Source organism: Podarcis pityusensis (genome assembly GCF_964106645.2).
Source record: "Podarcis pityusensis genome assembly, chromosome: 16".
Classification (NCBI taxonomy): domain Eukaryota; kingdom Metazoa; phylum Chordata; class Lepidosauria; order Squamata; family Lacertidae; genus Podarcis; species Podarcis pityusensis.
Genome location: NC_138041.1, coordinates 14,834,773 through 14,857,381, shown reverse-complemented (window position 1 = coordinate 14,857,381; position 22,609 = coordinate 14,834,773). Strand labels below are relative to the sequence as shown.

Sequence of the window (22,609 nt, the reverse complement as noted above, 5' to 3'; positions counted from 1 at the left end):
GCCACCATAGAGACAAAATGACGGCGCCAGCCCGGCCGCGCGAGAACACTAAGCCGAACCAACCATAGAGACGCCAACGCCCACACCGACCCCCCACCCGACCCCACTGCGCCTGCGCCCTGGTAGTCCCGCCCCATTTCCTGCCTCTTTCCTTTTCCCTCGTCTGCGTGCGCGGAGCGGCGGCGACTCTTCGGCTCTCCCGGCTCCATCTTGGATCGGCGACTGAGGGTGAGACGGGAAGGGAGGGTAATCAAAAGGAAAATGGTGGGGGTGGGGTCCCCCGGACTCCTGGGTCCCCTTGAGACGGCCCTCAATTCCAGGCCTACTATTTGGAGAGGGGGGAATTGGGGAAGGGCAGGGAGTGGAGCCCGCATGCGACCTACTCGGAAGTAGACTCCATGAAGTGAATGAGCGCGGCTGACTTCTGGCCCTTGGCCCAATGGGCCTACTCGGAGCAGGACTGGCCCTGGCTGCACGCGGCTCGCAGGGCCCCGTGAAGCACGTGGAGATGGAGCGGGACGCTTGTTCCAGCGTAGCCTCGGCTTCCGCGGGGGCCGTAGAGAAGCACCCCGTGTCAGTCCGTACGGAAAACGCGGCCAGCAACGCTCTTCTCACGCTAAGACTGAGAGGCGACCGGCTGCGCAGGCAGGCAAAGGCCATGGAGCCAGTTTTAAAAGCCTGAGGAGCAAACGAAGCTGGGGGTGGGTTTGCCTTGTTGCCATTCTTATATCACCCCCTATGTGTGAATTCTGCTTCCTAAAGAAGGAGCATGACAGGTCACCGAGGCAAAAACGGGGTGAGGGAATGGAAGCGAGGAGAGAAGGTTACTTGAATGGCACATCCTTTGCCTGAAGTAAAAAGTAGGGACTAGGAATGATCCAGATGAGTTTTGCCGGAGGCTTTAAGGAGATAAGGAAGGTTGCTGTACAGAGGCATCGCAGGAGACCTTTATTTATGCAGTGACTAGATTTTCCTGTTGCCCCATAATCAACGTTCCCTGGGCATTATACTTATTTATATTCTGCCTCTCCCCCCTGACAGGGGACTCAAGGCATCTTACAGACAAAATAGAAACAACTAAAACATAGGCAGTGCATAACCGGTTGTAATCCCTCTTCTCGTGGAGGTAGAGTGGGGTTGGGGTATGTGTAAGCGAGGTTAAGGACATAACGATTGGGCGTGGGTAATTAAATACAGTACTTGGGGTTTTTTGTATTAGTATTTTTTTTGTAAGGGAGTGATAAGAGCCAGGACTCCTGAGTGCTTTTTATGTAACTGGGGGAACACACTGTCTAAATGAACTCCTGGCTATTCCTGGAGAACGCAGTGGAGGAATGGGATTAAGAGTCTGAACCTCCTGGGTCCTGTTTTAAGATAGAAAGATAAATGGAGGGGTAGCAGGGTGTGGGGAAGAGATGAAAGAGCTTAATAAGGTAGAAAGCAGATAGGAATTGTAGGGAGAAGGGTGGGTGGGTGGGTGGGTGGGGAGTAGGTCAGGATGCTGGTATTCATATTGTTAAGCCTGGTTGCTAATGTGTGGGAAGGAATACAAGAGAGATGATTTCAGAACTGTAATATTTGGTCACATCCCCGCTATACATTTAAAGCACATTTATGCCACGTTAACAGACATGGCTCCCCACAAATAAACATGGGAACGGTAGATTTACAGTTCCTGTTAATATACTGCAGTTCCCAGGACTTTAGAGGGGGAGGCATGGTTGTTAACATGGCAATGCTGTGCCGTGTGTGTGTGTGTGTGTGTGTGTGTGTGTGAGAGAGAGAGAGAGAGAGAGAGAGAGAGAGAGACCAGGATTCTCTGAGAGAGAGAGAGAGAGACCAGGATTCTCTGAAAGAGAATTAGGGATGGCTACCTTCTCACTTTGCAATGGGTAGGTCAAGACATCTCTGTTTCTGTGTGTGGAGCTGTTTGTGGCCCAGCAGATGGCACTGTGTGTTGTTCAAATGGGGGGCGGCGATAATCTTTGAGAGGAACTGTGTTCAGGTTGGCATTTCCTAGTGGACTCTGTTCCCTGCACCATATTTGGAAGGATACACACAGACAATTTTGTGAGTCCCTGAAACAAAGAATTTAGGGGCCTTCCAGCAGTATCCTGATGGAAGCTAAGTTGTTGCCAGGATGAGCACCAATAGCAGGCTGAATGGAGAGGCTTGTGAGCCACATCTCATGTTCTGAGTTTGTTCCTGAACAGCAGCATTACCTTGAGGTCTGCTTTACAGAATGGAGAGAGAGTTTCCTAGTCTAAAAGATAGGTGGGGAAATGCCAGTGGTACTAGCTTAAGAAGTAAGAAGAGCCTGCTGGATCCGGCCAATAACTCATCTGGTCCAGCACCCTGTTCTTTCCGTGGCCCACCAGATGCCTGTGGGAAATGAGCAAGCAGGATTTGAGCACAATAGCCGTCTCCTCTTCTGTGGTTTCCAGCAAGTGGTATTCAGAAGCATTGCTGCCTCCAACTGTGGAGGGCAGAGCATAGCCGTTGTGGCTTGTGGCCATCAATAGACCTCTTTTTCATGAATTTGTCTAATCCTCAGGAGGAAATGCTATACTTTTGCGCCCTAATCTGATTGCTGTTCTCCTCAGCACAGGTGGAACCATGCAACTCTTTATTCGTGCTCAGAATCTGCACACCCTTGAGGTGTCCGGGCAGGAAACAGTAGCTCACCTTAAGGTAAGGAACAGTTAACTTGTTGTGCCATTTACTAAATTATTTTCCCACTTTCCCACCTATTGGTGTTCAAGGCAGCTAATAGCAATATTCAAAAAAATATGAAGAAAATCTGGCTAATTTCCTATTACTGGAGAAGAAAAGACCTCCCCCCCCCCTTAGCAGCCTTTGCGAAGAGTGCTGTACCTCACCAGGTTCACTGTACTTGGTTTGTTGCATAGCGATAGTGAGTGTTGCTTCTGCTATTCTCTAGTCGCTGTATTTGGAGTTGGGAAGGGATTACCCCCCTGTATAGATTGGTCTGAGGCTCTTAACACTTGTATCTATAGTTTTGCCACCTTTCATTATAGCTTAACTTTGTTTGCAGAAGTCACTTGGAGCTTTGGCTATTTCTTAGCGGCCCAGCAGCCATCTGCTTGTGTTACCAGTTGCTGGGGGTGGTGAAGGGGATATTTTGGGTCAGACTTTCAGGTCCTTCCAGCTCATTCTAGGCTTGGGTGGCCTTAGGACCAGATCTGTGGTCTGAAGGCAGCAACCCTAGGCTGAGTGAGTGAGGCCTATCTGGGTCTGGTCAGTGCCTGGATGAGAGAACACCTTGAGGTCCATTGAAGACACAGATGACACAGTGTGTAGTGGCTTCTCTTCCTTGCAGCTTGGGAAAGAGGCTGAGACAAGCAGGGCTTTATTGTTACTCTCCCCGCCCCCCATAATCAATGTTACATTTTGGTGGACATTTTAAATCATTTTGTATACTTTTAATAGTTGATTGTAAGCTGCCTGGAGACTGTCCTTCGTTAGCTAACAAATAAAAAGCATGGCCCCTGCAAACACATTCAACGGAACCTTGATACAGCTGGGAGTGTTGGTAGAAGCGAAGCAGAGTGGTGGTGGTGCTTAACCCTTCCCCTCCCTGCTGCTTTTTCTACTGCTATTTTTCCCTTGCTTCGTTTCAGACATGCCCTTACAAAAATTCACCAGGGCTTTCTTAGGGAAGGGTTGGGCACACACCCTGCCCCATCTCTGCTGCCTTTTCCTTGAGGGAGTGGAAAGTTCACACACAAGGGCTACTGAGGAGTTGGCTGTCGATGGGTCCTTCCAGCTCAATTCCGTTTTCCTTGTCCGTGGCCTTTGTGTCATCCTCCCTGCTGTTGCAGTTAGAGCGGTGGGGTGTTTCGGTGACTCATCTCTCCCTTCCCCTCCCCAGGCCCACATCGAGTCCTTGGAGGGCATTGTTCCTGAGGATCAGGTGATCCTCCTTGGTGGAACTCCCCTGGAAGATGATGCAGTCATTGGGCAGTGTGGTATCAGTGACCTCACAACACTGGAGGTTGCTGCACGCATGCTGGGTGGTAAGTATGGAGCCCCCAGAACTATTTGTGGCGGGGGGGGGGCAGGTACCAAAGTGATGGCAGTTGGGTTGAGGCTTGTTGGGTTGCTAGAAGGCCAGCAACTGCATTGCCGCAGGTGATCAGAAGTCAGGATTCTGCCCTGTGTAAAGAATGTGGAGAGTAAACTTTCAAACAATAGCCTAGCCAGCGGGTGGGTTTTAGCCCTCCTGTGAAGGGCTGTGCCAGCTTCTTCTCCCTGGACCCAAATATAATCTCATCAACAAAGGTCCTGGTTGACAAGATTTTCTTTAGCCCACACGCCTCTGGTCACTTCTGTCAGCTGTGGTGGTGCCTCCAGTGGCCTCCCTGATATCTTTTTGTGTTTCTCTCCTCTTCAGGTAAGGTCCATGGCTCCCTGGCTCGTGCTGGCAAAGTGAGAGGCCAGACCCCAAAGGTAAGTCCTGTTTTAGTTTTCTGCTGTGTGGGAGGACTCGGAGCCGCAAAGCCCCATCAGCATAAGAGTGCCTGGACTGCAGTCCAGGCAGAAATCCATGAAGTATAGTTTACCCCGGCATGCTCTTGAGCTAGCAGCTGCTGAATTTGGCCCAGTCCATAACTTAAGTGCCCAAATGTCTTCAGGTAGGATTGGGCTGGGTGGAGAGCTGTCAACTGCCCGGCTTTCAGGGTGTGGTTCTGGGAGTTACGTATCAGGGGCTAGACTTTGCATAGTGGAAATTGAGGCTGCAGGGCAGGGTGAATGGCGGTGGGCTGAATTCCTTGCTGAAATTCAGGTGGATCTTTTACTGATGCCTGTTCGGTTTTGTTCTCCCAGGTTGCTAAGCAAGAGAAGAAGAAGAAGAAGACTGGCCGTGCCAAGAGGCGCATGCAATACAACCGCCGCTTTGTCAACATTGTGCCAGGCTTTGGCAAGAAGAAGGGCCCCAATGCCAACTCCTAAGCAGCACCCAGTTACCTAATAAATCTGATCTTAGCTTGGACCTGGTGTTGGTGGGTGTTTTTCTTGCTTATTGGGAACAGGGGCTTTGTTTCACTTGAGCCCGAGGACTGCAGTCGATTCAGAGAAAGTGGGGCAATCAAAGTTGCAAAGTGGTGTAGGAGAGCTGAAAATAATGCCAGTGTATTTCACATCTGGCAACCCATGTGCCCCTTTGGTTGCAGATAGTACATAGGTAAAGGTAAAGGGACCCCTGACCGTTGGGTCCAGTCATGGACGACTCTGCAGTTGTAGCGCTCATCTTGTGCAGCTTCCTGGTCATGTGGCCAACATGACTAATCCGCTTCTGGCGAACCAGAGCAGCGCACAGAAACGCCATTTACCTTCCTGCCAGAGTGGTACCTATTTATCTACTTGCACTTTGACATGCTTTCGAACCGCTAGGTTGGCAGGAGCAGGGACCAAGCAATGGGAGCTCATCCCATTGTGGTGATTCGAATTGCCAAGCTTCTGATTGGCAAGCCCTAGGCTCTGTGGTTTAGACCACAGCACCACCCGCGTCCCCTAGTACACGGGTAGATGAGTCTAAAAATCTCAGGGCACAAATTTTCAGCCAATAGTATTGTATTTAGTATTAACTCTGAAAATATACTCCATTCTGACCAAACTAAGCCTCCGTTTAGCTATTTTTAAAATTTGTATATCGGGTTCAAGATTGTGGTCTACCCACTTCAAAAACATTCAAGAACCCACCCATCACAGCACAGCTGAGTGGAGAGGACTGCGAAGCAAGTAGAAAAGTGCTCAATGTCCTCTTTCCAATCACTCGGGGATTACTAAATCAGTCTTGGGAGAGGGAAGTTCCTTTTTCAGGGTCAGAGTTTTTAGAGGGAAATACTGTCACTTCATAAAAATAAGAAGTAAGCATATATGCATTTAAAATGGGCAAGCTCTCCATTGCCCCTCCATGATGGCATATTTCCACGGCTGGTTTTTATATGTAGCGCATTAGCCTCTACTATTTGACAAATCACTTCCACTAGGAGCTCACAAAGCAAGAAAGTAATGGAGGGGGAGGGCCAATGGCCAACACAGTGATGTATTTTTAAGTCGGTCATTGGAGAGGGCTCACAGGATGGGCTGCTTTCATACAGAAAATATTTCCAACACAAGTATCATGGAGAAGGATTCTGGCTTGTTCTTGCCATGCTTTTTTTTTCCTGCCAAGGGATGTTTTACTGGAGGGGAGACAGGAACCTGGCCATGGTCCAAAGTGGACAGCCACAGGTTGACCACTGTAGTAGCATGGTAGTGCTAAAAATGCTGCTCTTGAAGAAGGGGAACGCAGATTACATTACCTGCTCTACTACCTCTGCTTGATGGCATGTGTTTAGCTATTTAAGATGGGCTTGAGTTGGTGGGTTCAGAAATTGCAAGGAAACGCATGTTGCCAATTAAGCTCAAGCTGGACCTGGAAATGCTGCCAGCTGCTCCTCCCTCTCCCAATTGCTCCAGTCGTCCCTGTTGCCCACCCACTGGTGTTGCCTATTTCTCTCTGTAAATTTCTACAGTGTTGATTCTTCACTACCACACTTTACCCCCATTCCTTTGAGGTCTCTGGAAGTTACATTCTTCTGCTTACTGCTCCATGTCTGCAGGCATAAACATTCAAGTGCAACATTAAGCTGAACTGTTGACAACAAATTAACTGGTGCACAATTATTTTTATTCTATATTGTTCAAAGAGCTGAAGGAGCTGCCACGCCCCCCCCCCCAAGAGCTTGTCCAGCCCCTGCTCCCAGCTCACATTTTTGGACCCTGTGAAAATTGCTCTTCGCATATTGTAACTAGCTCAGGATTTTGGCACACACCTGCACAATACCTGTTGGGTATTGGAGAAGGCAGGGAGGCCAAACTGCAGGTGGAGGTTTTGTGTCCCCTGCCCCCATCCTCCCTGCAGCAGAGATCTACTACAAGGAGCAACAGTCCCATTAAGGAGGAGGAAATTGATAAGTGACCCCCTCCTTACCCTGGTTGTAAATCAGAAGGCAGTTAAGTAGATGGGGCATGCTGAACGTTCTGCTTGGTGGGGCAACATGCCACTCGCCTTATGAACCAGCCTCCACCATTAAGAACAATATACGACCCACTTAAAAAGTCAGGTATGCTTATATCTCAAGCCACAGGTATGCTTGTATCTCAAACCAGCGTGGCTAACTTCCCGCATTTCAAAGCAGTGTAGCACAGCGCCAACTAAACGCCAACCATTCTGGATATGAGCGCTATAAAAATATTAAATGGATATTACACAGCCTCCGCGCTCAAAGGCACTTCTAAGCTTAAAAGCGACACGACACACTACAACTATTTTTATTACTGAAAAATCAGGGGAAAGCGCGAACGCAGTCCCCCACTACCACAAATTATGCAGTCGAGTTTCCCGCATTTGGGGAAATCGCAGGGGTCAGCACACCCGCAGTGCAATGGATGAGCCTCACCCTGGGAAAACCACCTTCATGATCATGGTGTCTCCCCTGCCAGGTAAGTATGAGTTAAGAACGCTCAAGCACCTCCTGGGCACTCTTTGGCTCTGCTATGTACGATATGGTGATCTCTTCAAAGTAGGTGCAATAAACCGCTCTGGTAGAACAGCAATGCCTCCATATCCAATATCGGTAGATTTATGTCTTCAGATGCCCTAAAGTCCCCGATATGTTCTCCGGTTTTCCTCCCACAATGCACTGTTGTGGCTAGATTTACATACGTGCGTGCGTCTGCGCGGAAACCAGTTTTCAAGGAACGCGCGCACAGCCTTCTGGGGCTCGGCGCTCTCCGGCCCGAGAATGAACGGAAACTTCCGATTCGCAGCAAGGTATTAACGCGGAAACCCTTTACACAGGCTGCTGCCGGAAATTCCCGAACGCGCTCGGCGTTCCTCGGCTGCCTCTTCTCCGACATGGATTCCGCGGGTTCGAGTCCCGCGCCGGACCTTCCCTGCGGGCACTGCCAGGCCGGGCGAGCCCCTTACACTTGCCCGCGGTGCCACCTCCGCTTCTGCTCCGTGCCCTGCTACCGGGACCACGGCTCCTGCGCCCAGGACTTCCAGAGCCGCGAGCTGGAGCTAAGCCTCCGGGGCCTTCGGGGGGACAAAGCTTCCCAGCGCCGCCTGAGAGAGGCCCTCCTGCGGCTGCAGGAGCTACGCGAGCCTGGGGATGAGGACCTTTCGCTAGGCCTCAACCCCGACGTGGAGCAAGAGGAGGCGCTGTGGGAGCAGCTGAGCCCCGGCCAGAGGAAGCACTTCCAGCGGCTGCTGAGCAGCGGACAGATCTCGGGACTCCTGCCTGCCTGGGAGCCTTGGTGGCTGGGGGGCAGGAGATGCGATGGCACTGCCCTGATCCAGGAGCTCCAGGGGGACTCCAGGGATGCTCAGGAGCCGGAGCCCCACTGGCACCCAGAGGCTTCTTTGCAACACCCACCACTTACCACCCACACAGAAGAGGCTTCTCCCACCGGCACCCGGAGGCTTCGACAGCAAGCAGTGCCCACTTTGCCGTCCTCCATCCCTCCGCTGGCCTCCCTGACTCGTACTCCTACCTCACCTCTGGTCCGCTTCCAGCTGCCCAATGTTCTCTATGCCTATGCCTACGCCTTGGCGCTGTACAATGGAGAGGCAGACGAGGCAGAGATGCTCCCTGAGTTTTGCGAGACGGTCCTTGACGTTTCTGGGGCTCTAGGGGCCAAGCAGGTTTTCCATTCTACAGCCGAGGCCCTACAAGCCGCCCTCCAGGCCCTGGCAATGGGGCAATACCCGGAATGCCTGCTGGGCAATGCCAAGGTGATGGTGGCCGTGGCCCAGATTTTAATGGGGGAGTGCCAGGCCCAGCAAAAGGGGTTCAGCCTGGCTGCCCTCGCCCACATGGCCCGACTGCTGAGCAAAGGGAAGAGGCGGCTGCCTGCCCAGGACCGAGCCAGAATCTCTGGGGCCCAGAAGAAGTGTGAGTTCTTGCTCTCCTGGGTGAATGAGAATGAGGTGACTCTGAGTCTCCTGGCCTTGGAGGTGCAGCAGGAATACCACGCCCACCTAGACATGGTCAAGGAGGTGGGGGCTGTCAGCCAGGAACTGGAGCAGATGTGGGGGGCCAAAGTGCCTCCTCCTAAGAAGCCCCTGATAGAAGAACTGGACTGAATTCAGGAACTTTGACAGCTGTCAGATGCTCACCAGCTGGCCTGGGAGGGAGCTGGGGGGAGAGTCCTCCTGCTGAAACCAGATTAGGCTTTGGAGCAGGAAATTGAATACTCTGTAAACTGGATCACATATTGGATTAGACAAGATTAGACCCTTTTCTGTCTCACTTCACGTTAACACCTTGAAATGGAGCGAGGCTTGGGTTTCAAGAGGCACTTGTGGGGGCTGCTTGTGTAATAAATTGGTGAACTTTCTTGCTGCTTTTGTTCCATTTTTTAATCAGTGGCCCAATCCTATGTGTGGTTAGTTGGGATAAGGATGGTCCCACTGTATCTAGTAGAGCTTACATTCTAGTAAATACATTGAGTAGCCACCCTCCAGACTGCCCTGATTGAAGAATCTTACAAAGTGTGAATGGATATTGAACTCAGCGAGCCTTACTTCTGAGAACATGCTTTAGGATTAAGGCACACCTAGCGGAAGTATTAACAGCCAACGGGTTTAGAGTTTAATAATCTGGAGTCAGCATATTAAAACACAAAGGTGTGTTCCATGTTGTAAAATAATGAGTGAACATGTGATCTGTTGATTTGAGGGAAATTAGCCGTCCATCACTGTCATTACTGAAATTACAGCATTTTGGCAACTTTCTTGTATCCAACCATGATACGGAGAAAATACCCTCTTGGTAATATCTGTTGTATGGACTCTGCATTCACTGTTGATGTCCTCAAAGAAGTGTGGAGCAGCAGCTTTGCCAAAATTACATCCCAAACCCCGCAGAGGTTTGAATATATTATTTATTAAAATAAGTTACATTTGCTCATTTCTCCCACCCCTTTCAAAAATGAAGGAAATAACCCCCCTAATTTCCCACCCAGCCAGGGAAATCCAGTTTAATCCTTAACCCACCAGCATCTACAGACAACTTTGGTGTGCTCCAATTCCTTCTACTGCCCTGTTATGCTTCCATTGACTCTTTAGCAAATGGTATGTGTGTATGTGTGTGTGTGTGTGTGTGTGTGTGTGTGTGTGTAAACGACAGAGAAAAAAGGTTACTCTCTGTTCCATGCACACATGAAGCGCCCAACTAGACCTAAATTAAGATTCTGCATAAATTTGAAATTCTGCAGACTTGACTGCAAACATTCCCCTAGCCTAGCCGAAATGGTTAAACCTGACAAAAACTCAGAAAGTTCCCTGGTGTTAATTTGCTGTTCAAGAAACATTTGACTTTCAAAAGCTGCTTTAATAAACCTGAACCTCTGCTGTGTTACCAAAATCAGTGCTTACTAAAATCTAGTCCCCAAAATCCAAGGTTGATTAGAAATCATTCCAAATCCAGATTGAGAGTTTTTATGTCACTTTCTGAATGTCTAGTGACATCCATAGTCAAAAAGCGGAGTTAGCTATTTTTCCCCATCCCAAAATAAATTCAGTTCTGTTTAATATGTCAGGTTTCTCAGTACAGCTTCCTTAACTTCCTATAAACAGGAATCTGCCTTTTCCACAGGTTAGTAGCACTGGTCACAGAAATTGTGCATGCCAAAGATCTCAGATTTTTTTTTAAAAAAAGTTTCCTTAATTAACTGAAAATGCTTCTAGTCCTTATTGCTCCAAAACGAGTTGCGGTGGAATCTCAGAGGCCAGAGAAAGGGTCAGAGCAGCACTTCCAGTTGGTTGCAGCTTGCCAAATGTCTTTGATGTAGCTCAATGGTCTGCTGCATTGCAGAAACAGAATAAATATGTGAAGATCGACAAAGTAATTCCAGTCGTGTAATCTGGGCTCTTGCTGTCTGCACAGAAAAAGGATTTTTTAAAAACCAGCAACACAGAGTTTGCCCACGTGACTTTGTGGGTTAAATTTTTGCAAATTCAGGCTTGACAAAAGAAGGCGATTTCTAGATCGAAATGTCCTGACGGGCAATAGATAGGAAGCAAGAGAGCCTCTCATTTCCTGAAAGAAGCAGGCCATGTTGTCTGAGTGGGTCTTGGAAACAAAGCTGCAGCAGGCTGAGGACCCCCCCTCCCCACAGCTCCTGGAGGTGGGGAGGGGGGTTGTGACCCCACAGTGACAGTCGTGGCACCCATTCCTCTCCTTGGTTGAGCCTGTGTGGGCATGGGCTTCTCCAGGCAGGCAGAAAGGGTGGTTTCCATTGTGGTGAGCAGGGTGAGAGCTGAGTTGTCAAATGATGGCTCAGTAGAGGTAGGGGAAGATCCGGTAAGGGACGCGGCGGCAATACTCCTGCCAAGCGAGGCCATACTTCCTCAGGCACTGGTGCTCGTCCCGGGCTTCCCGGTGAATCAGAAGCATGGTGAAGTAGAGAACATAGAAGTAAGGCAGGATGTGGGTCAGGCCTGAGGAGAGGAAACAGAATGGGGAAGCCATTGGGGAGGGTGGGCTATTGGGACACAGAGGAACCACTTCAGATTTCAGTGCAAGGAGGCACAGAGAATCCCATTTAGGGGTGGGGAAGAGAAAAAGAAAAGGGGTCTCTCGGCACCAGCAGCCTTTTCTCTCTCTTTCCCCTCACCCCAAACCCAGCTTCTAAGATCCAGCCTGATCAGTTTGGGCGGGGAAACCCTGAAAGCTTCCAAACTATTTTGTAATATTTAGACTGGCCTAACGGAGGTGGCGCTGCGGGTTAAACCACAGAGCCTAGGACTTGCCGATCAGAAGGTCGGCGGTTCGAATCCCTGCAACGGGGTGAGCTCCCATTGCTCAGTCCCTGCTCCTGCCAACCTAGCAGTTCGAAAGCACGTCAAAGTGCAAGTAGATAAATAGGTACCGCTCCGGCGGGAAGGTAAACGGCGTTTCCATGCGTTGCTCTGGTTTGCCAGAAGCGGCTTAGTCATGCTGGCCACATGGCCCAGAAGCTGCACGCCAGCGCCCCAACCCCAGAGTCGGTCACAACTCGACCTAATGGTCAGGGGTCCCTTTACCTTTACCTAACAGAGGTATTGCTGTAATCTTAATTGCTGGATCTTAATGCTTTACCTTTAACTCCTGTGTAACATACATATAGTGTTTCAAATGAAATGCCATTCTTTGCCTGGTGGGTTACTGCGAGGAATGGGGGCCAGTGCAGGGGTCCCCACTGGGCACCGCTGGACTACAACTCCCATCTGCCCCGGCAGCAGCCAGCATAGCCAATGGTCAGGAATGAGGATGTGGGAGCCCAACTGCAGGCTCCCACTCCCTGGGTTAAGCCTTGAAAGGCTGGAAGATGATGGGAAAGCTCTTTCTGGGATTTAGCAGGGCATAACATGAAATTATAAGGGGTATATTTAATTTTCTTCGTGTTTTGCTTGTTTCTCTCCAAAGTGAGGATTTTGAGAGCCTCCCAGTGGTTACTCAAAAGGCCATGAGAGTCATGGACATTGGAAAACGGACACTGCTTAACTCTGCACCCTCAGAATTTGCGTTGACATATATAGGTTCTCTCTTTCTTTAAACAAGCACAGCAGCTCTGTCTATCTGAGGGGATGCTGTCTCCCCGTCCTCCTTTCTGTGTCTTTGGCAACTTGGCACACACTATGTGCAAGGTAATGTAATTGCTTGTAATGGTGTTGTGTGACCCTGGTGAGTGGGCCGGGCACTGAGATTCTCTTCCTACAGAGTGTGGTCTGGATACTGACGGAGGGGGAGAGAGGCTCCCGCTTACCGCAGGGCAAGGACCACGCAAAAGCCATGATGAGGTCTCCTAAGTAGTTGGGGTGCCGCACAAACCCCCACCAGCCGGACACCAGCAGGCGCCGTCCTGTGGCCGTGGGGATGGTTCGCAGCCCTGAAAGGAAACAACATTTCTCTTGTGAGAACAAAGGGGTTCACAAGAGGTTCACAAGGCATGCAGGTCCTGCAAAAGCAGGCCAGCCACGCTCTGTTTTCACAACAGGGAGGAAAACAGGGATGCCCAATTTTCCACCTCCCTCCCACAGACAAAAGACGATACCCATGCACCCACTCCTCTTCAGAAGCGATGACATTTGGATTTTAAATGCAGGCGCTTCTCTGAGGCACTTGCCCGCGTGAGCCGCGGCTATACATTTTAAGAAAAGGAACATTAGAGGCCAAAGGTTGTGATGGCGCAGGGCACAGCTTGTGTGTCTCCCAGCAGGGTCCAAACAGGCCACAAGCCACAAAAGAGGACAAACCAGCAACTTTGGGGTCGGCAGGATTCCGGCGAAAGGCATTCTTCTGGGAGTTGGCGCCACGGAAAATGGAGTAGCCCAGGCCTGCAGGGTTGAGAAGGGGGTGGGGGGAGAGTCAGATGGCATGAATGGGCAGAGCACGCTAGAGAGAAAGAGTGGGTGGACAGACAGAGAGTTTGAGCTCTGGGGTGACTGAAGGGACAGGGCTATGAAGAAAAATGATTAACACATGCACATTTCCATAGATATGTTTCAAGCCACATTAATTTTGCTTTTCTTTCTCTTAGCACTATGCACAGCCTCTCCCTTGGCCCTCCCAAACTCAGGAAATAATTGTTTCTGGGTAGCAGGCATCATCCACACCTCAGCTTAGGCACTGGGTAGGGGCACTCTGCAAAGAGGGGCTACCTATCTTTGACACAGTGGAAATTTTGAATATTGCCTGTTTGTTTTTAAATGTACAAAGTCCCCACTGTTTACTATCAATTAAGGCTTTATATCCCTTACCATTCTGGAAGCTTAGTTAAGAGCAAGTTGGTTACGTTATTAGACCCCTGACACGAAAAGAAAATAAAGTTGCTGAAGCTTGGAGGGGAAGAAAATATATTCTGTGCATGCTCAGAGGCCCTGTTTGCCGCCCAACTCACCATTTAACAGGGTGATGCCCCCAGCCATGGGCAGGCTCAGCTTCTGCGGGTGGGTGACGAGGAAATATGACTGGAGGGTGTACAAAAAGGGCACCCACGTCAAGTCCCCGAAAGCCAACATGAAGCCGAAACCGTCATGGACGATGTCCATCGTGGTGAGAACAGCCTCCTTTGGGAAGGAAGAAAATTTGCCTTTTTAAATCTGGCCCAGGAAAATCCACCAGCTCTCAGTCCCCACTAAACAAACCCACTGCGAGCCACACACTGGGGAGCGGGTGCATTTCAGAGAAGTGGCTACAGTCAAACAGGTTCAGGTGATTTGAGGAAGCAGGTACTAGGGAGGAAAAATAAGCCTTCCTCTCCCCCAGGGGCACACCCCAAATTCAGAAGGAGAAACATGAGCAGAATTGAGGTCCACTAGGATGAAAACAGCCCGACACGCACACGTTGTGTCAGTTTCTCTTTTTGTGTTCTTTGTTAACAGCCAAACAGGCAAAAGAAGGTTTATTGAGCCCCTGGGAGGCTTGACTGAAATCAGCACTAGGGAAGAGGAGCAGTTTGGAAACCACTGCTTTTGCTTCTGTTCCTTTTTTAAAAGACAAAAGCAAGTTTCTAGTCCTTATGGAAGGAAGTGCAGGAAATCACCAAAAAAACCCATACATGGGTGTCATTTGTAAACTCAGCCTGGCAGTTCCTGTGATGCATCTCCGTGGCAGAAACTGAAGAATTAAGGCTCCTTGCAAAACTCAGGCCGGCAGGCCAGCCAGTTCAGATCCCACCCTCTGCCAGACTTGCCTCGTGCCATAAGGCATCCACCACGTAGAGAAGCTGGAAGCCATTAACGAGGATCATTGCCAAGGAAGGGCTTCCTCTCAGCTCCGTCTCCTTCACCAACATGGCCATGTTAATCAGGGCCTACGAGAGAGCAGGGAAGCAGCGGGTGGCAGAGGGGGAAAAGCAGTATTATCCTCATCACCATTAGCTACAGCTTGTGGAATACGGTACCCCTCAACTGTCCTGTTTTAAGCAGGACACCCCAGAATTCTGTAATTCTGGCTTCTGATTGGCTCCTGGGATGTCCCATTTTAGCTCCTGCGAGAGCATGGCCCCAAAAGACGTGAAAACAATCTGAAGGCCACCCGGTTAGGGAAGGTTGCTGCCAGCTCTATGGCAGGGATGGGCAACCTTCGGCCCTCTAGATATTGCTGAACTACAACTCCTGTCATCATTGGCCATTGCTGGGGCTGATGGGAGTTGTAGTTCAGCAGCATCTGGAGGATCAAAGGTTCCCCACACCTGCTCTACAGGCGGATTTGAACCCGCATCTCCGCAGTCCGCACCCAGCACTCCAACCACACCATACTGGATCCCAGTTGTGTTGGCTGCCTGATCCCCAGCGATCCGGACCCTCCAGTATGGGGGGAGGGGCGCTCCTTGGCGCTGCCACACCAACACAAAGGGGTTGCTCCCCAACCCTGCCTTCTGCTACCAGCCCAGGGATGCCTACCCATCCAAGGAGACCCGGGCGCAGCTCACAGAAGAACTTCAGGTCAAAGGTATAGATCCGTGGGTTCAATTCGTGGCCCATGAAGAAGTCGTAAATGGGGTTTCCTGTGGGATGGGGAAAGAGGCAAGCAGGAGAAATTGCCGTCAAAAACACTTTGAGGAGGTGGTTCTGACACACCCCTCTAGGCAGCTGCACCCCCGTGAAGCAGGGAAGTGTTGGCAGAACGTTGTGCCCAAATTTTCAGCATACAGTGGTACCTCGGGTTAAGAACTTAATTCGTTCTGGAGGTCCATTCTTAACCTGAAACTGTTCTTAACCTGAGGTACCACTTAGCTAATGGGGCCTCCTGCTGCCGCCATGTGATTTCTGTTCTGATCCTGAAGCAAAGTTCTTAACCTGAGGTACTATTTTTGGGTTAGCGGAGTCTGTGACCTGAGGTACCACTGTATATGCTCAGAAACCAGAGGAAGAACACACAGCCTCCCAGAATGCTCTGCAGCTGATCTTATAGTCACCACGTCTCAATGTAAAAGAGCCAGACTAGGACCTGAGAGACCAGGGTTCAAATCCCCACTCAGCCATGAAGCTCCCTGGGTGATCTTAGCCCTTTGCATTCCCAAAGACCTTTCCGGCCTATTCGCATTTTCCCGTGTGTTCATAACAATGCAAATTACATGTACAAAGAGGTAATTGCCAACTGGGAATAACAATTTGCGCCCCCTGGGTATTTTATCATTTTTTACACGTAGCGATTTTTATACCGTTGCCGTATAATAATAATACCAGCAAGAATAATACTACATATGTGGTAGACGTTTTTCCGCAAAAACTCCTGCCTCTAGAAATGAATGAGCCTTAAAAGGACTGCAGGCCTCTCTGTTATTTTTGCTAAATGACATATCATCCCCGGGAGACGGTCCTTATCCGATTTTGCGAGCCAATTCACGTGAGGAGATAACGGCTTCAGTCTTTCTCCCCTTCCTTTTCCTTCCTGCCACCCCACCACCAGCTTGCACCAGACATGGGACATTTGATGGGTTTTGGCCATGCCCATCAAGTCGCTAGTCCCTGCCGAGGTGGAGTTGGCAAAGGAAGCCAGAAGGAGCCCAGTGTCAGGGTTCGCACCTCACCTGAGTTCCCGCCTGGGGCCAGGGCTGCCTCTGGGGCAAGCAAGGCCTTGAGGTACAGGAGGGCGCTGAGTCCAAAGGCCACAAGGGAGGCAGAGAAGGCCAACTGCAGGAAATGGTCGTGGATGTAGCTGAGGCGCAGTCCAGCCGCCAGGCCAGCTCCAACCACCAGCGCTGTGACCACCATGGCATGGCACCCTGAGAAATGTGGGGCAGGGGGAGAAAGAGGGTGGGGCAAACAAACAATGACCAGACATCAATTTATCATCCCTCCTGCCTCCCCCCCCCCCCGGCCTTCCTAAGCCGATACTGATATGGCTAAGCTTGGGGAGAATCACAAGGTGGCGTTTAATAAAATGTTCTCAGTCTTGAAACACTGGGATACGCTGAAAAGCCACTTAGCACCACACCCCTCCCCATTGCTGAGAGCCACCAGCAGCACCCCTGGCGGCTCTCTCACCTCTGGGGGACCTTTCCTAAGGGTGGGGGGCACTTACCATTAATCCGGTACTGGAGCCGGGTCTTGTCTCGCAGGGGGGTCCCTTCTGTGAGCTGTTGAAAACACACACAGACGCAGAAAGCAGTGGTGGGGTCTATGTTGCCAGGGCTGCCTGAAAGCGGGGTGCTTTCTTTATATCAGGGTTTCCCAAACTTGGGTCTCCAGCTGTTGTTAATATTGGCAAAACCTATTTGGTATTTTGCAACTTTCTGACTTGGGACGCGGGTGGCGTTGTGGGTTAAACCACAGAGCCTAGGACTTGCCGATCAGAAGGTTGGCGGTTGGTTGCCGGTCCCTGCTCCTGCCAACCTAGCAGTTCGAAAGCACGTCCAAGTGCAAGTAGATAAATAGGTACTGCTCCGGCGGGAAGATAAACGGCGTTTTCGTGCGCTGCTCTGGTTTGCTAGAAGCGGCTTAGTCCTGCTGGCCACATGACCCGGAAGCTGTACGCCGGCTCCCTCGGCCAATAAAGCGAGATGAGCGCCGCAACCCCAGAGTTGGCCACGACTGGACCAATGGTCAGGGGTCCTTTACTATCTTTCTGACTAGTTGCAGGACCTTAGCCAGACCTAGCAGAGTAAATACAGAATCCACGGAAGCAATTGGCAACTTGGCTGCAAACAGGATAGACGAAGCAGGAACCAGGAACTTGTAGTTAGGTGTTTATTATATGCAGTGGACTATTTACAGGATCAGAACACAGATCTTTTTCTAGCTCTCTCTTACACGACTCACAACTCCTACACTGACACACAGAGCTCTGAACACTGAGCTCTGAATACTGAACTAACACATTCCAGTTAGTAAACCATTAATTATCACTCCCTACAAAGAGCTTGACCAATCAGGGAGCTCTCCCCATGTCTCTGTTATCACCAGGCAGACTTACTCCTTCAGATTGCCTTCTGGCTGTCTACCAAACCTTAACTGACTCTGTGTGAGTAGCTGCACGTACACAGTTTCCCAACGGTTCAGACTACAATTCCCAGCATCCCTGGCCACTGGTCCTGCCAGCTAGGGATGATGGGAGTTGTAGTCCGACAACAGCTGGAGACCCACATTTGGGAAACTCTGCTTTATATGGAGCCAGGAGGAAGCCTCTCTGGTGGGAGAGGAATGCTCAAAACGTGCTTTGGGAAAATAAAAAGACAGAGAGCTGCTTTGGCCTTTCCCCACGACTCAAGGGTCCCTCTGTCGCCAAGGGCAGCTGCTGTTTTGTGATGTCACTTCCCCATTTCTGCCATTTTACTAGTAGGACCAGCTAGCCTTTCTCCCCATTGCTCAGATGAGGAAAACTGAGGCCAGGCTGCAGAACCTTACTGCAGCGCAGGCAAGAAGGAGTCCGTGGCAGAAGCCAGGGAAAATCCCTTGAGAGTGTGGAGGTCTCCTTACCTTCCCCATCGGGAGCATATATAAGAAAGCTTGCAATCCAACCCAGGCCAAGACTAGGGCAAAGTCCCGGGGGTCCCACAGGGAGCGGAGGGTGGGCAAAGGATAGGGGATGTTCAACAGGCTGGCCTGCTCCGTTCTGCAAGTCAACAGGAGGTAGAAGACAGTGGTGGGCATCAGGACGATAAGGAGGGCAGCCCCTGTGATGAAAAAAGATGGAGCGGTCAGAAAGGGGAAGAGACAGAACCCAGGAGTCCTGCATCCCCTGCTCACACCATTCCCAAGCCTCCCTAATAGAGGATTTCTGGGGAGGGATGAGAGAAAGGTATTGTTACAAAGGTTGAGTGCCTCCCCCTCTCTCTGCCGAGCGGTAGCCAGAGTCCATGGGATTCCAGGCATCACCCAGGCTCCCTTTGGAGACTGTTGTAGCTTTAAGAAATATGGTTTATTCACCTATTTACACCTTCAGTCAGCATGGAGGGAGTCCAGATCTTAAAGCATGGTCATCTCAAGAGGGGCTTGTCCCCCACAGCAGGGCAGCCCTGGAGTCCAAGACATCTCTCCCAGCCAGCCTTCAGCCAGCCTGCCCAAGATGGATCCCAGTCTTTCTTCTCTCCCCTTCTTCATCCCAGCACACCTTGCTAAAAATTATCTTTTCTTGTCATACAACACCAAGTTATCCTGGCAACCTTCCGAACTCCCAGTCTCTGTTCACAACTCAGGGCAAGGGGGGGGGCGGGGAGAAGGACAGTTCTCTTGCATTGATAATGGCCATCAATGACCCTGTATTGTTTCTTAACGGCCCAAAGCTTGGTCAGGTCGTTTGGCATAGTATAGCTCAGGAATTCTTCCACAGCCTGTATCGCATTCCCAAATAATAAAAATCCTACCATTTACTCATTTCTAAGGTTTAGCCCCTGCACCCGATCTATAACAGTATTCTTCTGCCTGCACACACCCACCCTGAGCTCAGCCTTCTCCCCTCACCTAGGACGCCTCCAAATTCCAGCTCTCTGGTGCGGGGGACCTTCAGTCGATCCATTGTCCTCTTGAGCAGGTCCTGGGCCACAAACCTCCTCTTGCAAGTTTCCCCGGTCTTCAGCAACCACACACAGACCTAGAGAAAGAATCCATGAAGACCAAACAGAGTCCCTTGAGACAAGCCTCTGAGTATCCCCCCATGTGTGTTTCGATGGTCGAGCTGATTTGGATCGCCTGTTAACAGAAGCCACATTCTTTCTAACTGACTGTGCCTTACATGCAAGGCTGCCTGGCCATGGAGTAATTCCGCCCAGGTCCCCTTCTTTTTTTAGACATTAATCACCAGGAGGGCACAGCCAACAAAAGCTGGCCAGCTGGAGGCTGGGATTCCAGAGGAAGGGCATGCTTGTCAGACTGTCATGTCTGTCCCATTAGACATCTGCCACTAGTCTACCTCACAGGGCTGTTGTAAGGTATGTGCAGCATTTTGAACCCTTTGGAACAGACCTCCAGTTGATACAAAGTGCTACTGGTTCGTGAGCACCTCTCATAGGAATACAGGATGCTGCCTTTGGCAGAGTCAGGCTGTTGTCCCATTGAGTTCAGTATTGCCTCCACTGGCTGGCAGCATCTCTCCAGACTCTTTCCCAGGCAACCATCATAACCGGGAAGGATGTTTCGTATTCTAAACTAGTGCTTGGCAAGTCCACCTTCACTTTCCCAGAAAACCTGCAACTCAGGATAAATATTTGGTGCAATTATTTCAAACAACAAGTGCAAAGTGTACCCCCTACCCCACCTCTTGGGGTCATGAGCCCAAGAGTGTGTCAAGCTCCCCCCTCAAGTCTCCGGCTGCACAAAATTGGAGTTGGCGCTTGCCAAGGTTGAGCTTCACCACCCATTTCTGGCACCAAAGCACACCTCTCAAAGTTACGATCAAGTGCCTCTGAGCATATTGGGAGTGCTTGCTCTCTCACCACTAAGCCCTCCAGACACATCTGGACATTGTTAGAACAAGGGAAACGTGAGCCCCAGCACACACCCATCCTATTCCTCACCTTTCCTCCTAGGAGTCCACTATGGTATTTTTGTGTGTGTGACTAGCCCAAGGTCATCCAAAGAGTTTCATGGCCAATTAGGGATTTGAATTTAGGCCTTCATGGTCTAGGTTTGCCAACACACCACACATTTAAAGCATCCCTGCCCAAGGATCCCGGAAACTGCAGTTTGCCCCTCACAGAGCTACAATTCCCAGCACCCTTAGCAAATTACAATTTCCAAGCTTAGTTGGGATGTCTTTAAATGCCTTACAACACACTGGTTCTCAACTGAAGCCTCATCCCTGTGAAATTGTTGGTTGATTTGCTGCTTCCAGAAGGAATCGGCCTTTCTCCTCCTCTCCTTTAGAGTCCTGTCAGTTTCGTAATTTAGCATTAAGAACATGCTAACTGCTTTGTAGTCTCTGTCTCAAATTCTCAGTCCAGTTCCCTGTCTCCAGCAGAGAAAGCAACCCTCCAACAAATAATCTTCCGGATCCAACAGCCTGTGGCAGATTTGTCCTCATAAGCGAGAGAACTGCCAACGTTTGAAATACATGGCTTTTGTATGTATTTTGAAAAACATGGCCTTTGTGTGTATCTTCAAGAACTATTAAACAACCTGACAAGGTGCATGCTTGAAATCTGTGCCATTTGCATCACCCCCAAAGTGTCTGCACCCCCAAATAGAGCCACAGCAGGCACCATAATCTTCCAACAGCTTGACTTCACCCACCCCCAAAAAAGGCACACACGCCCATTGTTTCCTGAAACAGACTGAGGCCAACAACATTATGAGGTAATTCAAGGTACAGTGGTACCTCAGGTTACATACACTTCAGCTTACATACACTTCAGGTTACAGACGCCGCTAACCCAGAAATAGTACCTCGGGTTAAGAACTTTGCTTCAGGATGAGAACAGAAATTTTGCTCTGGCGGCGCGGCAGCAGCGGGAGGCCCCATTAGCTAAAGTGGTGCTTCAGGTTAAGAACAGTTTCAGGTTAAGAACAGACCTCCGGAACGAATTAAGTACTTAACCCGAGGTACCACTGTACTTTGGCAGTCAAAATTTGTGGCGCTTCTGAGGAGGACAGTTCTGCTGCTGACCTCAATACATTTCAAAAGAGGGAGATGTCAGATGCCTTGCAGGTCTGGATGCAGGATCCAACCCTCATAGGAAGCTGCCATACTGGATCAGTCCCCATCTTGCCTGCCCAGCAGCCACCCTCAAATGTGTGTGAAAGAGAGAGAGATTGAACCTGGCCGGGGTGGGTGCGGGGACATTTTCCGTGCAAAACATGCGCCCTCCCATTTGAGCTACCGCCACCTTTCCGCTAAAAGAAAGGAGCAATGTCCTAGTCCTCATGTTTCTGTAGAAAATTCGTCTTTTCTGTAGAAAAGGCAACTGCCTCATTCTCCGCCGGTCCTTGCTGCGCCTAAGCTCCGCATCCACCGACGGCGCTGCGCTTCCAGACGGGGCCCTTTCCCAGCCCAGCGGAAGCGTTGCTGGCGAGGATGCCAATCTCAGGTTGGGCTGGCCCTTTCGGGAAGGTCCCTAAATCCACCCTCCCCCGCGGGGACCACAGTCCCCTGCCTGGCTTGGGTGCATCCCGAGAGGGACCCGCGCATGTCTGCCCCACCCACCGGCCCTCCAGATCCCGCCAGCAACAGCGGCGGCATCCTCTGGCATGGGAGAGGGGACACACCGGAGGAAGGCTTACCTGGAGGCGCCTGGATGCGGGAGGCGCTCACCTGTCCCGGCCACCTGCCCGCCCGCATCAGCCCAGCATCAGCGGCGCCACCCTCTGCCCATCCTATCCCTATCCCGGAGCAGCCAATCGCGCCCGAGGGAGGAGGGCGCGGAGCCTATCAGGCGAGAGGAGGCGGGCCCGCCTCACTGCTCATCCCGTCCCGTCCAGCCCTGTTCGTGCATCCAGGCGCCCGCAGGAAAGGAATGAAATCGTGGTGGTGAAAAGGGAGAGGACAGAAGAGGGAGTGGGGGGTGGACGGTGGTGTCCCAATCCTTCGCTTTCGCCGTCCTGGATTCCCTTGGTGGTGGAAGAATGCGCTAATGAGAAGGAAAAGAGAGTGCCTGGGCATACGCAGAGTGC

General features: G+C 50.7%; 3 protein-coding genes across 5 annotated transcripts; 2 read left to right on the top strand and 1 right to left on the bottom strand.

The window, feature by feature from the left end:
• The first annotated feature begins 97 nt into the window (after positions 1 to 97).
• FAU (FAU ubiquitin like and ribosomal protein S30 fusion) lies at positions 98 to 5,014 on the top strand. 2 transcript variants are annotated; one of them, XM_080984429.1, is made up of 5 exons: positions 98 to 228; positions 2,609 to 2,691; positions 3,893 to 4,037; positions 4,415 to 4,470; positions 4,849 to 5,014. In XM_080984429.1, the coding sequence occupies exons 2-5, from the start codon at positions 2,617 to 2,619 to the stop codon at positions 4,972 to 4,974; spliced, it is 402 nt and encodes a 133-aa protein (XP_080840555.1). In that variant the 5' UTR covers positions 98 to 228; positions 2,609 to 2,616; the 3' UTR covers positions 4,975 to 5,014. The 2 variants fall into 2 exon arrangements, with proteins under 2 accessions (XP_080840555.1, XP_080840556.1); XM_080984430.1 differs by having other exon boundaries at positions 135 to 228; positions 2,604 to 2,691.
• A 2,773-nt stretch (positions 5,015 to 7,787) lies between these two features.
• Positions 7,788 to 9,411, top strand: ZNHIT2 (zinc finger HIT-type containing 2). The gene has a single exon (XM_080984424.1). It carries the CDS (start codon positions 7,928 to 7,930, stop codon positions 9,155 to 9,157), a length of 1,230 nt encoding a protein of 409 aa, XP_080840550.1. The 5' UTR covers positions 7,788 to 7,927; the 3' UTR covers positions 9,158 to 9,411.
• A 1,806-nt stretch (positions 9,412 to 11,217) lies between these two features.
• TM7SF2 (transmembrane 7 superfamily member 2) lies at positions 11,218 to 22,325 on the bottom strand. Of its 2 annotated transcripts, XM_080984426.1 has the most exons (11): positions 22,220 to 22,322; positions 19,466 to 19,595; positions 18,482 to 18,678; positions 17,088 to 17,142; positions 16,594 to 16,788; positions 15,464 to 15,567; positions 14,752 to 14,871; positions 13,957 to 14,125; positions 13,313 to 13,393; positions 12,823 to 12,945; positions 11,218 to 11,515 (listed from the first exon to the last, which is right to left on the bottom strand). In XM_080984426.1, exons 2-11 carry the CDS (start codon positions 19,518 to 19,520, stop codon positions 11,355 to 11,357), a joined length of 1,260 nt encoding a protein of 419 aa, XP_080840552.1. In that variant the 5' UTR covers positions 19,521 to 19,595; positions 22,220 to 22,322; the 3' UTR covers positions 11,218 to 11,354. The 2 variants fall into 2 exon arrangements, with proteins under 2 accessions (XP_080840552.1, XP_080840551.1); XM_080984425.1 differs by lacking the exon at positions 19,466 to 19,595 and having other exon boundaries at positions 22,220 to 22,325.
• Between the last annotated feature and the right edge of the window lie 284 nt (positions 22,326 to 22,609).

Bases quoted from the DNA above. Each gene is read 5' to 3' on its own strand.
- FAU (XM_080984429.1), top strand. From the start codon at position 2,617: ATGCAACTCTTTATTCGTGCTCAGAATCTGCACACCCTTGAGGTGTCC. The intron at 2,692-3,892 runs GTAAGGAACAGT...TCCCCTCCCCAG, and splicing joins AAACAGTAGCTCACCTTAAG to GCCCACATCGAGTCCTTGGA. The intron at 4,038-4,414 runs GTAAGTATGGAG...TCTCCTCTTCAG, and splicing joins TGCTGCACGCATGCTGGGTG to GTAAGGTCCATGGCTCCCTG.
- ZNHIT2 (XM_080984424.1), top strand. From the start codon at position 7,928: ATGGATTCCGCGGGTTCGAGTCCCGCGCCGGACCTTCCCTGCGGGCAC.
- TM7SF2 (XM_080984425.1), bottom strand. From the start codon at position 22,277: ATGCGGGCGGGCAGGTGGCCGGGACAGGTGAGCGCCTCCCGCATCCAG. The intron at 16,789-17,087 runs GTAAGTGCCCCC...CACATTTCTCAG, and splicing joins GCTCCAGTACCGGATTAATG to GGTGCCATGCCATGGTGGTC. The intron at 13,394-13,956 runs GTGAGTTGGGCG...TCAACCCTGCAG, and splicing joins GGGCATCACCCTGTTAAATG to GCCTGGGCTACTCCATTTTC.